Genomic DNA, 15,812 nt, shown 5'->3' with positions numbered 1-15,812 from the left:
TTATCTTGATTTATTTCATTAGGGGATCGAGGATATGCCCTGGTTGTTGACACCACTGACCAACCCTCAGACTCCACAGGAAATTTTATTCAATCAGATGCATGCGTGCAGTCGCTCCACCATTGAACGCACCATCGGCATGTTAAAGGGGCGCTGGATGTGTTTGGACACAGAGCCACAACCCCATGAGGATGTGCGTCCTGACGCAATGATGGGGCCAGACTGCAGGCACGCGGTTCACGTTAGAGCGCGATTAATTGCCCGTTTGTGAATAAAATGCATTATTGTCACAATTTCAGTCTAACAGTCTTGATTCACTTCAAAAAGAAAAAAATAAGAGAGACCGGTTTCAGAGCACAGCTTTTACACGTTTATTTTTTTTACATTCTCGTTGATTTCTTTAAGTGTGTTGGCTATAGTCATCAGGGTTGAGGCAATTTTATCAAGCGTGTTAGCCATCCTTTCTTGATTGTTCAACACAGCGTCAGAAATCAGGCGTGGAGAGGCAAGCTTTGGGCATTTCGCTTTGGGCATTTTGCTGCTTTTTGCGCTGTCTACAGGGCCCTGCTGCAGGTCCTTTTATGGGCATTAGTGGGCGGTGACTTATGCTAATCGTATGTTAATTAGACTCACCTGGCACGCGCTTTCAACTTACGAACAGATGGCATTCATCAATCTAAGAACACAGCTGCGAACAATTCTGAGGCTTACGAACGCGTTGATGAATCTGACGTAGGGTTTTCTTAAGAAACTTCTTAAGAACAACTTCAATCTAAGAAGATTCATAAGAACATATTGTTGTTCCTTTCAATGTCATGCAGGTGGTGCATGTAGTATGAAGTATTTAACTCAAGGTGATCAAGTTGCTGTGGGATGAGTGTGTGTTGTATTCATAAAAACTGTCTCTTCATACCTGTTGTGTGTTTATTTGACTCTCTATTTTAGCATCCATGCTGGTTCATGGATGTACCATAACTTTTTCATGGCAATATCACATCAATTGGAGATAAAAAAAAAAAAAGACAAAATAAGTTTATAAAACTTGGGTCATGATGTCTTGCTTTGTTGGAAAGGAAGCTGGTGAATCATGTTTTAAAAGCATTTAAATGTGTGGTTTTAGAATTATGGTCATATGTGGGCTCCCTCATGCCAGGACAGTAATGGCAGGATAGATGAAATAAAATTAGGATTTTAGCAGGAAAATGTGCCCTGCCACAAAACCAGATTTGAGTAAACAAGTAAAAAAACAATTGGTAAAAAAAATTTCAAAAATCTCACACTACCCCATTTTGTGGTTTTTGCCATTCCTGTAAACTATGCCAGCGACCTGCTTATGGGCTGTCACATCACTCTGTTATGTTCCTGATTGGATTGCTTCCTCACTGGGCTTCTGCTGCTGGAGGCATTTAAGGCAAAGTTGTCATAAATACCAGCAAACATCAGCCTAAGAATACATGAAAAGGCTTGTTACCTCCGCCAAGGGAGGAAGTCATGTGACAGCTGGTGGCTGTTTGTCAGGCTTTTTGCATAATAACTTGAAATGCATTTTCATAAAATATTTATGAAATATTGATATTGGACAAAGAAACAGCTGCTTCCAGGTGGGTGACGTTCCATATTCCTAAACTTGCATAATTTTCCTTTTTCAAAATTAATTAATTGACCATCTTTCTAGGGAAGAGGAGAACAGGTTTATGACATCTATTCTCACCTCCTGAGGGAGAGAATCATTTGTGTAATGGGTCCTGTAATGTCTGCTTGCAATTTCAAGAGCATTCTGTTCCTATTCCAGTGACTAGAGAGAGTTACCCATCTGTTACTAAAGTCACATATGAGAGACTTGGACCTCAAACTCATGTGTTACCCATGACCAATCACATGTTAACCTGATGCCCCTTGGGAGGCGCAACCAATGGAAATGCACCAGGTACATGACACTGCAGCCTGGTGGAGGGTTTGGGAAATAAAAGACCAAGAGAGTGAGCAGAGCTCAGACCAGGACCTGGCGACGCCGTGACCCCGCATCACTGCCTTAACAACGCTACTCCTGCCCCAGCGACCACGTTGCTCAACGCCTCAAGACATCATAAGCCTTCCAACGTGTTTGTCCACCTCAACTCCATCCAAGTAAGAATACCTCCAGTGCCTGTGTGGTTTAAACTTAGCTAAGCTGAGGTCAAGGAGTCATCGTATTTTTTCCACACTGAATGTGTTTCTGCTATTCGTAAATCTTTGCTCTTAAACACAGTGATTCAGTGTAAAGCAGTAATAGGCTGGTGGTAACTAGAAACTGATGTTATCATGTGCTTAATCTGGACAAAGAAAAAAATTCTGCACAAGAAAATATGTACACCTTTTCTATATGCACAAAGTGTTCACATATAGGTCTGAATAACACACAGTTCATTCATCCCCATTCATGTAAACACAGACCTAGCTTCATTAAGATCTTTTAGTGTGCCGTGGTTTAACCTATTCATACACATTTTTTGTTGGCCCACCTGTGCTTGTGCGTTCATCCTTTGTCACTTGGTTCTTAGGACACTATGTTGGTAGTTTAGCAACAGCGAAAGAGAGAGCGTGACCTGACTGGTTTATCCCATTTGCTTACTGCCATATCCCATCTTCAACCCAACACACATAATATGCCTCATCAGAGGTATCACATCTTTTTTGCTTTTATTTCTGGCGATTGCATGACAATGAATTTCTTTATGAAATAATATTTCCTTTTTGTATACAAACAGAACGAGACAGCAAAGTCAAAATGGGTAAAACTATAGCATGGTTCTGAAAATTGAGGTTTATGTCCTATCATAGCCCAATATACATAAGGCTAAGAATACAGCCAAGGGCAATCCATTGAGTTAAAGGCTTGCTTTGTTTTTTACAGTCCTGTTAACTCTTGACTCTCTTTTTATTGAGTCATTAACTTTCTGTGTTGCAGGAGGGAAACTGTCCCACTGCAGACATGCAGCATCATTTGGGTGAGTATGGAACAGAGGCCAGTACCCCTGATGAGTGAATTGCATGACATTGTTGGCTGCATTGCTCCTTTAAATGGTCAACTGGTGAAGGATTATGCCCCAGCTTGTTATAAGTAGATGCATGTTCAATTTTAAGTGGAGCACCACTGGTTCACGTGCACTATGGCAGATGTGCAGAGTGTCAATCTCATTGTCCAACATGGTGTTTTAAAATCAGGCCATCAAATATGATGAGAGGGTTTATAGTTTGGAACTTCTTTCAATCAGACAATAAAAAGGGATAGAGATGAATAAGAGACTCACACCAACAACCCAGTGGTTTGGGGGTATCCAGTGCACAAACACAAATGTGCACTTGCTCAAATTCTGGAATGTCAAAAGGAATACATTAACACAGGATGATTTCTAGCACTACTATATTTATCAGTGTTGTAGCACAGTGGAGCTGAACATGTGTAGAAAAAAACCCAAGAAGAACCTACTGGCACATTTGATGGCTTTGAGTTCAAGAAAAACAAAGAATCAAGAAATAAAAAGTACATAGTGGTACTTAGTCAGAGCATCAACTTCAAGTGCAGTACCTGGATAAATGTTAATCTCTCCCTTTTGTCATTTTCCATTTTCACAACACTGAATAAGGGAAATCTGAATGTACTGGGCACATTTTTGAATTCTGAATTACCAGTTACCAGTTACTGCCCCTTGATTAATCTTTATCAAGATGTAAAAAGAATGGAATACCTTCCTTTTTCTATTTTAGAGCGCAGCTGTGAACACAGTTTTTTTTCCAATGTAAACTGTGACTTAATCTACTTATGTGTGTTTTGTTTTTCTTCTTTTGCAGCACAATTAATGTCAAAGAGACCAACCATGAATGACGTTTGGCCTGATAAGTGGGGTGTTTACATTTTAGACAATGAAAGTACTGCCACACGATTCATAGACAAGAAAATTAAAGAGCTTGACTCAATGGTGAGTGAATCTCTAGATTTAAGTTTAAGATTAAAATGCCATTTTCAAATGTAGGCTTTGCTTTACCAATTTAGGACAGTGAAGAACCTTTCCAGGTGCTGAATTTAGACACTCTGATCCAGATGCACCTGAAGTGGCTCTCCTACTTGCCTCGAGTCAAGCCTTTCTATGCTGTCAAGTGCAACAGCACAGAAACAGTCCTGAGGACGCTGAACGCTCTGGGAACTGGCTTTGACTGTGCAAGCAAGGTTCCCGAAAATATTTTCCACAATTAAATGCTCTCTCCATTTGTCAATGTTTCTTTTCAGTTTGCTGACCTGAAATATGTTTTCTTAACAGGGTGAGATCAGTCAGGTTCTGTCCCTTGGAGTAAAACCTGAAAACATCATCTATGCACATACAACAAAACCGCAGTCACACATTAAATATGCCTGTGCTCAGGGAGTTAATTTAATGACTTTTGACAATGAAGAGGAATTACGAAAAGTTTCCCGTTGTCACCCCAAGGCCAGTAAGTGAAATAAAGTGTAGTCTATAAACGTTGTTAAACAACATACAGGGTGCCATTTGTAAAGTGGCTCATTCAAGAAATAAGAGCAGCATTTTGTCACATTTAGCCTCAAAACAATTTCAAAACAGCAGTGTGAATTTGTTAAGTTACTTATTTGACAATTATAACAATTATAATATAATTTCCCATGTTAAAAATATATTAGTTAATTCTTACATGTAAATATTAAATTTTCCACTTAAATATTAAATCTAAATGCAAATGGTAAATCTAAATCTCCCGGCTTGATCTTTTCATCTACAGAACAAAGTACCAAATTAAGCCCAGTATATCAGGTGATAAGAACATTTTCTATCAGTAAAATAACTAAAATAACAACAATAAATTTTGTTTCAAAAGTTGCATTTGCAAATTTGTCGACACTCAAGGGGTGAGGCCTATGCTGCTGGATGAGGGAAGAGTTTCTATTGTTGGGGCTGACCTGGCTCTAGCATGGGCTACACCTTCTGGGTTACACACACAGACACAGACACACACACACACAGACACATTTCTCTTGTGATAAACTACCTGGAGGTAAGTTTACTGTTCTTTGAAATTGAAAGGATGAGCTGCTTCACAAAATAATTTCTTTATTTCTTTTTCACTGAGGTCCAGAGTAGAGTTTGGGAGACACTAGGGAAGATACAGGAATGTCCATCCCATGCATGCATTTGAAATAGTTTCAATGTGTCTACTTTGGGAGTCCCAAATTGTGTCTACTAAGAGTGGCATTTTTTATTTACACATATGTATAGATTCAGATGATTTCTTCACTTAAATTTCTGCAAGAATGGTTATTCTTTCATGATACTAAGCTACATGTTTTTTTTATTGCCAAGTTTGGTTTAATATGTCACAATTGATAAATTGAATACACGCAGGAAATGGAGTTTTGAATATATCATTCCAGACTAGTACTCCGAATTGCAGTGGATGACTCGTCATCCTTCTACAGACTTAGCTCAAAGTTTGGAGCAGGACTCAGCACAACTAGTAGGCTGCTGGAATGTGCTGCAGAGCTGGGCCTAGAAGTTGTTGGCGTGAGTTTTCATATTGGCTCTAAATGCAGTCAAAGTTTGGCTTTCAGACAAGCCATTGCTGATGCCCGAAGCGTTTTTGACACAGCGGTAAGTGATGTCAAGTTTTAAGTCTTAATTTCTCACATAATGAGTTCCATTATGTATGAAATACAAGTGAAAGTGGGTAATTTGGTCTGGAGGTAGTATAAGGTATATTTGTATTTAATGTTAATCTATGTAAGAGGACATAATCGAAATGAATTAAACTCTTGCAACAACACTAGGTCATCTTATAAATAAAAATTACTCTTCATTACTACTGGCATCTTCTGTGTTACTTCCTTTTCTCTGTGTTCTCGAACAGAGTAGGAGTACTTTAGTCAAAGGTAACAATTCAAGTCCTTTCAACAAGAAGGGTTTTTCTAAAAACTAATGAGGACAATTAAAGAGTAAAGCTGATACCATGTATTGTGTTCAAGGAAAAAATTGCTTGAATTGGTTTATATTTATTTAATTGGTTTATATTTATTTAACACCACTTTTAAGATGTGTTATTCTTTGAAATTGGAACAAGTCCATTGGAGTTTCACTGAAAGCTGTTGTAAGATGATGACATTTCCTTCAGAAACTGTTGGGCTTCCAGTTCAGTCTGTTGGACATTGGTGGAGGTTTCTCAGGGAAAGACTTTCCAGTGACTCTTCAAGAGGTACAGAAAGATCCTGTTGATGTAGCTGGACATGGTCTTGGTCCTCGTGTCCAGGACATCTGATGAAATACTGAAATATTTGGTTTTTTACCTTTCTAGTTTTCAGAAGTCATCAATGGAGCACTTGATGAATATTTCCCATTTGAAAGTGGAGTGCAGGTTATTGCAGAACCAGGTCGGTACTATGTGGATTCAACCTTCACACTTGCAGCCAACGTCATTGCTAAAAGGGTCATCATGGAGGATATGAGAACAGAGGGAGGTATGTTTTTAGTTGGCCTTTAAGCCAAACCAAACACGCTGCACATCATTATAATTGACTATACAAGTCTTCTTTTTTCTTTGCATTAGAATACAGTATATTTGTGCAGTTTAAGTGGTCTTGTTGAATTGTCTTTTTATATGCATTACTGTATTATTAAATTAGAATAAAGTGTATACAAACGGTTTCATTTTGTTGACTTTGCCATTATCAAAAACATTCTTGCATTGGACATATTTCATCTTTAGAACAAACATCTGCAGATTTCATGAACATCATGACATGAAATCATGTTTTGGATGCAAAAAGGTTTATATTTTCATCCTTATTTGATATCTTCCAATTCTCTTGTCCACCACTGTACATGTATGGCAGATTTAAATATAAGAAACCTTTGAACAGGCCTAGTATAAGTGCAATCCTAATTTCTGAGTACAAACTGTCTAACATTGTCAGCAAAATGGAAATAGGTGTTTCAGAGAATTTTGTTTTGTTTTGCACTGACCTGTGACGTGGTCCAAACATGCTTGGAATCTATGGGTGGAAAATGATTTTTAAGAGATGTATTGGTGTCTTCCAGAGAAAGAAAGTCCTGAGAAACTGATGATGTACTACCTGAGTGGTGTGTTTGGCTCCCTAAATTCTGTGCTGAAATTTACAGACAAGAATGAAGTTACACCCTACCTTCACAGGGTAAGTATAACAAAAAATCACTAAGTAAAAAATATTCAAATTTGTTGTCTTTGATATTAGTGCTTTTAAAAGTATAACAACGGGTGACTTAGTTCCGGCGAACTTAATTTAGGATTTTATTTAGTATTACAGTATTGCCACCTGAGAAAAATAATTTGTGAGAGTACTTTTTTGTTTTTGGTGACGTGAGCAGGCTGTGGACAACGATGAGAAGAGATACAGGTCAGTCATCTGGGGTCCGACCTGCCACAACATTGACAAAATCGTTGACAACTACTTGATTCCGAGCTACATGTTGGAGACTGGCTTCTTATTGACAACGTAGGTGCTTACGGCATTTCCATAAGCACTGAATTCAATGGATTTAAAAGATCAAGTATTTACTCTGTTGTCACAAATGAGACTTGGCACACCCTCAACCTTTCCTCACAGTAACAGCTCATTGCTACAGTATCCTAAAAATGTTTCTATTGACATATTAATATAGCTATTTTCCAGATGATTTATTAATATCTATTTTGACAGATTATAGCAGTTAGTATATTGTAACTTCATCTCTCCCCCTAAGGGCTGGTGTGGGGAGTCTCATCCTTGTCTTGATGTTTGATCCTTGATGTTTCAGATTCTTCACACTAACCTCCATCTTTTTCTTTTTTAACTAAAGTACTGATAAATAATGCTTGGATAAAAATGTGTCTGGGTTAACCCTCCTTAACAGTTTCCTCGGATATTTAAAGTCCATGTAGATTGGGAAGAAACCTTAAACTGTACTATTAATGAAATAGTAGTGGGGGTTTTTTTAGACCAAAATTGAGATTGATTGGCTTGTGTTGTCAATAAGGAATGTATGATGTACAGTGACTTGCAAATCTGTTCCTATACAATAAATAAATTCCTAATCTCAATTTTGTGTTTCAAGTCCATGAATAAGCATTAAAATGTGAATGAAGAGAAGTGAACAGGAGAGAAGAAACCTTCAGTAGGACCAGGCTCACATTAAAAAGACCATCGTGCAGACTTTGATTTTCCTGAGATATATATCCTATCATATACACTAGTCTGAGAAATTGTTCCCATTAGGTTTGCTTATATGTGAGTCTGTATCTAAAAAAGTCTATAAAGTGAGTGCAAATTCTTATGAATGCAACTCTAATTTGTACAGCTATGAAGTCTTCACTATGAACAAGAATTCAGGTTTGTGGGTACATGCAAAAAAGTGTATATATGTGTTACACCCACTCACCCATCTTGGTTATATTATCATCATAAGTTGTGTTGTGAAGTGGGCTTTAATTTTCTTGTCTATGAATCGTGTGACAATAAAAAGGATAGAGATGAATAAGAGACTCACACCAACAACCCAGTGGTTTGGGGTATCCAGTGCACAAACACAAATGTGCACTTGCTCAAATTCTGGAATGTCAAAAGGAATACATTAACACAGGATGATTTCTAGCACTACTATATTTATCAGTGTTGTAGCACAGTGGAGCTGAACATGTGTAGAAAAAAACCCAAGAAGAACCTACTGGCACATTTGATGGCTTTGAGTTCAAGAAAAACAAAGAATCAAGAAATAAAAAGTACATAGTGGTACTTAGTCAGAGCATCAACGTCAAGTGCAGTACCTGGATAAATGTTAATCTCTCCCTTTTGTCATTTTCCATTTTCACAACACTGAATAAGGGAAATCTGAATGTACTGGGCACATTTTTGAATTCTGAATTACCAGTTACCAGTTACTGCCCCTTGATTAATCTTTATCAAGATGTAAAAAGAATGGAATACCTTCCTTTTTCTATTTTAGAGCGCAGCTGTGAACACAGTTTTTTTTCCAATGTAAACTGTGACTTAATCTGCTTATGTGTGTTTTGTTTTTCTTCTTTTGCAGCACAATAATGTCAAAGAGACCAACCATGAATGACGTTTGGCCTGATAAGTGGGGTGTTTACATTTTAGACAATGAAAATACTGCCACACGATTCATAGACAAGAAAATTAAAGAGCTTGACTCAATGGTGAGTGAATCTCTAGATTTAAGTTTAAGATTAAAATGCCATTTTCAAATGTAGGCTTTGCTTTACCAATTTAGGACAGTGAAGAACCTTTCCAGGTGCTGAATTTAGACACTCTGATCCAGATGCACCTGAAGTGGCTCTCCTACTTGCCTCGAGTCAAGCCTTTCTATGCTGTCAAGTGCAACAGCACAGAAACAGTCCTGAGGACGCTGAACGCTCTGGGAACTGGCTTTGACTGTGCAAGCAAGGTTCCCGAAAATATTTTCCACAATTAAATGCTCTCTCCATTTGTCAACGTTTCTTTTCAGTTTGCTGACCTGAAATATGTTTTCTTAACAGGGTGAGATCAGTCAGGTTCTGTCCCTTGGAGTAAAACCTGAAAACATCATCTATGCACATACAACAAAACCGCAGTCACACATTAAATATGCCTGCGCTCAGGGAGTTAATTTAATGACTTTTGACAATGAAGAGGAATTACGAAAAGTTTCCCGTTGTCACCCCAAGGCCAAGTAAGTGAAATAAAGTGTAGTCTATAAACGTTGTTAAACAACATACAGGGTGCCATTTGTAAAGTGGCTCATTCAAGAAATAAGAGCAGCATTTTGTCACATTTAGCCTCAAAACAATTTCAAAACAGCAGTGTGAATTTGTTAAGTTACTTATTTGACAATTAAACAATTATAATATAATTTCCCATGTTAAAAATATATTAGTTAATTCTTACATGTAAATATTAAATTTTCCACTTAAATATTAAATCTAAATGCAAATGGTAAATCTAAATCTCCCGGCTTGATCTTTTCATCTACAGAACAAAGTACCAAATTAAGCCCAGTATATCAGGTGATAAGAACATTTTCTATCAGTAAAATAACTAAAATAACAACAATAAATTTTGTTTCAAAAGTTGCATTTGCAAATTTGTCGACACTCAAGGGGTGAGGCCTATGCTGCTGGATGAGGGAAGAGTTTCTATTGTTGGGGCTGACCTGGCTCTAGCATGGGCTACACCTTCTGGGTTACACACACAGACACAGACACACACACACACAGACACATTTCTCTTGTGATAAACTACCTGGAGGTAAGTTTACTGTTCTTTGAAATTGAAAGGATGAGCTGCTTCACAAAATAATTTCTTTATTTCTTTTTCACTGAGGTCCAGAGTAGAGTTTGGGAGACACTAGGGAAGATACAGGAATGTCTGACCATCCCATGCATGCATTTGAAATAGTTTCAATGTGTCTACTTTGGGAGTCCCAAATTGTGTCTACTAAGAGTGGCATTTTTTATTTACACATATGTATAGATTCAGATGATTTCTTCACCTTAAATTTCTGCAAGAATGGTTATTCTTTCATGATACTAAGCTACATGTTTTTTTATTGCCAAGTTTGTTTAATATGTCACAATTGATGAATTGAATACACACAGGAAATGGTTTTGAATATATCATTCCAGACTAGTACTCCGAATTGCAGTGGATGACTCGTCATCCTTCTACAGACTTAGCTCAAAGTTTGGAGCAGGACTCAGCACAACTAGTAGGCTGCTGGAATGTGCTGCAGAGCTGGGCCTAGAAGTTGTTGGCGTGAGTTTTCATATTGGCTCTAAATGCAGTCAAAGTTTGGCTTTCAGACAAGCCATTGCTGATGCCCGAAGCGTTTTTGACACAGCGGTAAGTGATGTCAAGTTTTAAGTCTTAATTTCTCACATAATGAGTTCCATTATGTATGAAATACAAGTGAAAGTGGGTAATTTGGTCTGGAGGTAGTATAAGGTATATTTGTATTTAATGTTAATCTATGTAAGAGGACATAATCGAAATGAATTAAACTCTTGCAACAACACTAGGTCATCTTATAAATAAAAATTACTCTTCATTACTACTGGCATCTTCTGTGTTACTTCCTTTTCTCTGTGTTCTCGAACAGAGTAGGAGTACTTTAGTCAAAGGTAACAATTCAAGTCCTTTCAACAAGAAGGGTTTTTCTCAAAACTAATGAGGACAATTAAAGAGTAAAGCTGATACCATGTATTGTGTTCAAGGAAAAATATTGCTTGAATTGGTTTATATTTATTTAATTGGTTTATATTTATTTAACATCACTTTTAAGATGTGTTATTCTTTATGAAATTGGAACAAGTCCATTGGAGTTTCACTGAAAGCTGTTGTAAGATGATGACATTTCCTTCAGAAACTGTTGGGCTTCCAGTTCAGTCTGTTGGACATTGGTGGAGGTTTCTCAGGGAAAGACTTTCCAGTGACTCTTCAAGAGGTACAGAAAGATCCTGTTGATGTAGCTGGACATGGTCTTGGTCCTCATGTCCAGGACATCTGATGAAATACTGAAATATTTGGTGTTTTACCTTTCTAGTTTTCAGAAGTCATCAATGGAGCACTTGATGAATATTTCCCATTTGAAAGTGGAGTGCAGATTATTGCAGAACCAGGTCGGTACTATGCGGATTCAACCTTCACACTTGCAGCCAACGTCATTGCTAAAAGGGTCATCATGGAAGATATGAGAAAAGAGGGAGGTATGTTTTTAGTTGGCCTTTGAGCCAACCTAAACATGCTGCACATCATTATAATTGACTATACAAGTCTTCTTTTTTCTTTGCATTAGAATACAGTATATTTATGCAGTTTAAGTTGGTCTTGTTGAATTGTCTTTTTATATGCGTTACTGTATTATTAAATTAGAATAAAGTGTATACAAACGGTTTCATTTTGTTGACTTTGCCATTATCAAAAACATTCTTGCATTGGACATATTTCATCTTTACAGCAAACATCTGCAGATTTCATGAACATCATGACATGAAATCATGTTTTGGATGCAAAAAGGTTTATATTTTCATCCTTATTTGATATCTTCCAATTCTCTTGTCCACCACTGTACATGTATGGCAGATTTAAATATAAGAAACCTTTGAACAGGCCTAGTATAAGTGCAATCCTAATTTCTGAGTACAAACTGTCTAACATTGTCAGCAAAATGGAAATAGGTGTTTCAGAGAATTTTGTTTTGTTTTGCACTGACCTGTGACGTGGTCCAAACATGCTTGGAATCTACGGGTGGAAAATGATTTTTAAGAGACGTATTGGTGTCTTCCAGAGAAAGAAAGTCCTGAGAAACTGATGATGTACTACCTGAGTGATGGTGTGTTTGGCTCCCTAAATTCTGTGCTGAAATTTACAGACAAGAATGAAGTTACACCCTACCTTCACAGGGTAAGTATAACAAAAAATCACTAAGTAAAAAATATTCAAATTTGTTGTCTTTGATATTAGTGCTTTTAAAAGTATAACAACGGGTGACTTAGTTCCGGCGAACTTAATTTAGGATTTTATTTAGTATTACAGTATTGCCACCTGAGAAAAATAATTTGTGAGAGTACTTTTTTGTTTTTGGTGACGTGAGCAGGCTGTGGACAACGATGAGAAGAGATGCAGGTCAGTCATCTGGGGTCCGACCTGCCACAACATTGACAAAATCGTTGACAACTACTTGATTACCGAGCTACATGTTGGAGACTGGCTTCTTATTGACAACATAGGTGCTTACGGCATTTCCATAAGCACTGAATTCAATGGATTTAAAAGATCAAGTATTTACTCTGTGTGTCACAAATGAGACTTGGCACACCCTCAACCTTTCCTCACAGTAACAGCTCATTGCTACAGTATCCTAAAAATGTTTCTATCGACATATTAATATAGCTATTTTCCAGATGATTTATTAATATCTATTTTGACAGATTATAGCAGTTAGTATATTGTAACTTCATCTCTCCCCCTAAGGGCTGGTGTGGGGAGTCTCATCCTTGTCTTGATGTTTGATCCTTGATGTTTCAGATTCTTCACACTAACCTCCATCTTTTTCTTTTTTAACTAAAGTACTGATAAATAATGCTTGGATAAAAATGTGTCTGGGTTAACCCTCCTTAACAGTTTCCTCGGATATTTAAAGTCCATGTAGATTGGGAAGAAACCTTAAACTGTACTATTAATAAATAGTAGTGGGGGGTTTTTTTAGACCAAAATTGAGATTGATTGGCTTCTGTTGTCAATAAGGAATGTATGATGTACAGTGACTTGCAAATCTGTTCCTATACAATAAATAAATTCCTAATCTCAATGTTTGTGTTTCAAGTCCATGAATAAGCATTAAAATGTGAATGAAGAGAAGTGAACAGGAGAGAAGAAACCTTCAGTAGGACCAGGCTCACATTAAAAAGACCATCGTGCAGACTTTGATTTTCCTGAGATATATATCCTATCATATACACTAGTCTGAGAAATTGTTCCCATTAGGTTTGCTTATATGTGAGTCTGTATCTAAAAAAGTCTATAAAGTGAGTGCAAATTCTTATGAATGCAACTCTAATTTGTACAGCTATGAAGTCTTCACTATGAACAAGAATTCAGGTTTGTGGGTACATGCAAAAAAGTGTATATATGTGTTACACCCACTCACCCATCTTGGTTATATTATCATCATAAGTTGTGTTGTGAAGTGGGCTTTAATTTTCTTGTCTATGAATCGTGTGGCAGTACCAAGCCTGTCGAGAGACAGACAAAAACATACCGACCAATGTCGATGTCAGGGTCACAAATAAGGCAGTTTGACCCTTTCATTACAAAGTCTGTGCAGTTAGCCTGACTTTCTTGAAAATTACTTTATAGTAAAAGTTTCCTGTACATGCAGTGGATGGTGAATACATTTCACAAGACTAGCAAAAGACAAATGCTTTCAAGTTAAGGTGAAACAAGTTTAATGTAACTGTCCACAGTTTAATGTTTAATCATAGATAGACAAAACATACCACCAATGTCGATGTCAAGGGACACAAATAAAGGCAGTTTAACCCTTTTACATTACAAAGAAATCAGAGGAAGTCTGTGCAGTTAGCCTGAGTTTCTGGAAACGTTACTTTATATTCAAAGTTTATTGTATATACAGTGGAAACGTGAATACATTTCACCAGAACTAGCAAAAGACAAATGCTTTATGTTAAAGGTGAAACAAGTTTAATGTAACTGTCTGTTCACAGTTAAATGTTGAATCATGAAGTTGCAGTCAAAAAGAGCCAGACAAACGTTCAGATGATGTATTTCTATCATGTGAAGAACAGATGAATAGCTCTGTCAGCCAACAGACATCATATATGTTTGCCATCAAACATAGCTGGAAAAACTTTTGGATTAACCCACACATAGTGATTACCACCAGTCTAAGTAAAAAAACAAACAAGATGTTTACAAGAGTCTGAAACCATCACGCATTTATATAAGGATAAGAAAACTTTCTCCCAGATGTAGAGATGTAGAATTAAAAGGTACAATATATTAATTGCTGTAAATTAAAAGCCTTCATAGCTGTGTTAAGATATTGATAGAAATTTTTTAGGATAGTGTAGCAATGAGCAGTTACTGTGAGGAAAGGATGACGGTGTGCCAAGTCTCATTTGTGAACTGTTGAGGAGGGTTAACCCACACACATTTTTATCCAAGCATTATTTATCAGCACTTTAGTTAAAAAAGAAAAAGATGGAGGTTAGTGTGAAGAATCTGAAACATCAAGAATCAAACATCAAGACAAGGATGAGACTCCCCACACCAGCCCTTAGGGGGAGAGATGAAGTTACAATATACTAACTGCTATAATCTGTCAAAATAGATATTAATAAATCATCTGGAAAATAGCTATATTAATATGTCAATAGAAACATTTTTAGGATACTGTAGCAATGAGCTGTTACTGTGAGGAAAGGTTGAGGGTGTGCCAAGTCTCATTTGTGACAACAGAGTAAATACTTGATCTTTTAAATCCATTGAATTCAGTGCTTATGGAAATGCCGTAAGCACCTACGTTGTCAATAAGAAGCCAGTCTCCAACATGTAGCTCAGGAACCAAGTAGTTGTCAACGATTTTGTCAATGCAATCGCAGGTCGGACCCCAGATGACTGACCTGTATCTCTTCTCACTGCTCTCCACAGCCTGCTCACATCAAAGAAATAAAAAGGGAATCATGTGATAATTTAGCTGTTTCGTGTTGTTTTAAGAACTTGCAAGGAATGATAGATGGGTTTTAAGAGTCACCAACACAAAAGTACTATCACAACTGACTTTTTTCAAGAGGTAAAAGTGTAATCCTAAATGAAATAATTAAATCAATTTTGGCACAACTGGCATGTATTTAGTTATCATTAAAGGCAATATTATTAAACAAGATACAAAATGTGGTTACTCTTTACATAGAGAAATTATTTAGTCTTACTCTGTGAAGGTAGGGTGAAACTTGCCCATCTGTTAGAAGAAAATTTAGGGAGCCATACACACCGTCACTCAGGTAGTACATCAGCAGTCTCTCAGGAACTTCTTTTTTGGGAGAATCCAATAAATATCTTAAACATTGTTTTCCACGTATACATTCCAAGCATGTTTTTGTCATTTGCCACAGGTAAGTGCAATGAATGTAAGTTATGCACATAGCTATAGGTCTTTGAGATCGAATAATGACCGTCACTATGGTCTACACCTTGAACGATGCCATCTTTCTGCCTATCCCCAAGACCTATGGCAACATAG

General features: G+C 37.1%; 3 protein-coding genes across 3 annotated transcripts in view; 2 read left to right on the top strand and 1 right to left on the bottom strand.

The window, feature by feature from the left end:
- The first annotated feature begins 1,971 nt into the window (after window positions 1–1,971).
- Window positions 1,972–7,439, top strand: LOC130515222 (ornithine decarboxylase-like). Its single transcript, XM_057015369.1, has 9 exons — window positions 1,972–2,127; window positions 2,948–2,987; window positions 3,832–3,959; window positions 4,034–4,207; window positions 4,299–4,474; window positions 5,423–5,639; window positions 6,157–6,237; window positions 6,337–6,499; window positions 7,080–7,439. The coding sequence occupies exons 2-9, from the start codon at window positions 2,972–2,974 to the stop codon at window positions 7,214–7,216; spliced, it is 1,092 nt and encodes a 363-aa protein (XP_056871349.1). The 5' UTR covers window positions 1,972–2,127; window positions 2,948–2,971; the 3' UTR covers window positions 7,217–7,439.
- A 1,676-nt stretch (window positions 7,440–9,115) lies between these two features.
- LOC130515266 (ornithine decarboxylase-like) lies at window positions 9,116–13,089 on the top strand. The gene is made up of 9 exons (XM_057015428.1): window positions 9,116–9,210; window positions 9,285–9,458; window positions 9,550–9,722; window positions 10,675–10,891; window positions 11,412–11,492; window positions 11,592–11,754; window positions 12,336–12,451; window positions 12,645–12,777; window positions 13,076–13,089. The coding sequence occupies exons 1-9, from the start codon at window positions 9,208–9,210 to the stop codon at window positions 13,087–13,089; spliced, it is 1,074 nt and encodes a 357-aa protein (XP_056871408.1). The 5' UTR covers window positions 9,116–9,207.
- A 1,139-nt stretch (window positions 13,090–14,228) lies between these two features.
- LOC130515029 (ornithine decarboxylase-like) overlaps window positions 14,229–15,812 on the bottom strand; it is a 33,769-nt gene continuing 32,185 nt past the window's right edge. The window contains exons 9-10 of the mRNA XM_057015010.1: window positions 15,502–15,602; window positions 14,229–15,221 (exon numbers count right to left, since the gene is read on the bottom strand). Coding sequence (XP_056870990.1) covers window positions 14,979–15,221; window positions 15,502–15,602 — 344 coding nt within the window. The 3' untranslated portion in view covers window positions 14,229–14,978. The remainder of the gene's footprint in view (window positions 15,222–15,501; window positions 15,603–15,812) is intronic.

The sequence above is a fragment of the Takifugu flavidus genome, chromosome 18 (assembly GCF_003711565.1).
Source record: "Takifugu flavidus isolate HTHZ2018 chromosome 18, ASM371156v2, whole genome shotgun sequence".
Classification (NCBI taxonomy): Eukaryota; Metazoa; Chordata; class Actinopteri; order Tetraodontiformes; family Tetraodontidae; genus Takifugu; species Takifugu flavidus.
The sequence above is the reverse complement of the archived record's forward strand: the minus strand, read 5'-3'. Positions and strand labels throughout refer to the sequence as shown.

Coding starts and splice junctions, on each gene's coding strand:
- LOC130515266 (XM_057015428.1), top strand. Junction 11,493..11,591: donor TTCCAGTGACTCTTCAAGAG/GTACAGAAAGAT, acceptor TTACCTTTCTAG/TTTTCAGAAGTCATCAATGG. Junction 11,755..12,335: donor AGATATGAGAAAAGAGGGAG/GTATGTTTTTAG, acceptor GGTGTCTTCCAG/AGAAAGAAAGTCCTGAGAAA.
- LOC130515222 (XM_057015369.1), top strand. Junction 4,208..4,298: donor GCTTTGACTGTGCAAGCAAG/GTTCCCGAAAAT, acceptor TTTTCTTAACAG/GGTGAGATCAGTCAGGTTCT. Junction 4,475..5,422: donor TGTCACCCCAAGGCCAGTAA/GTGAAATAAAGT, acceptor ATATCATTCCAG/ACTAGTACTCCGAATTGCAG.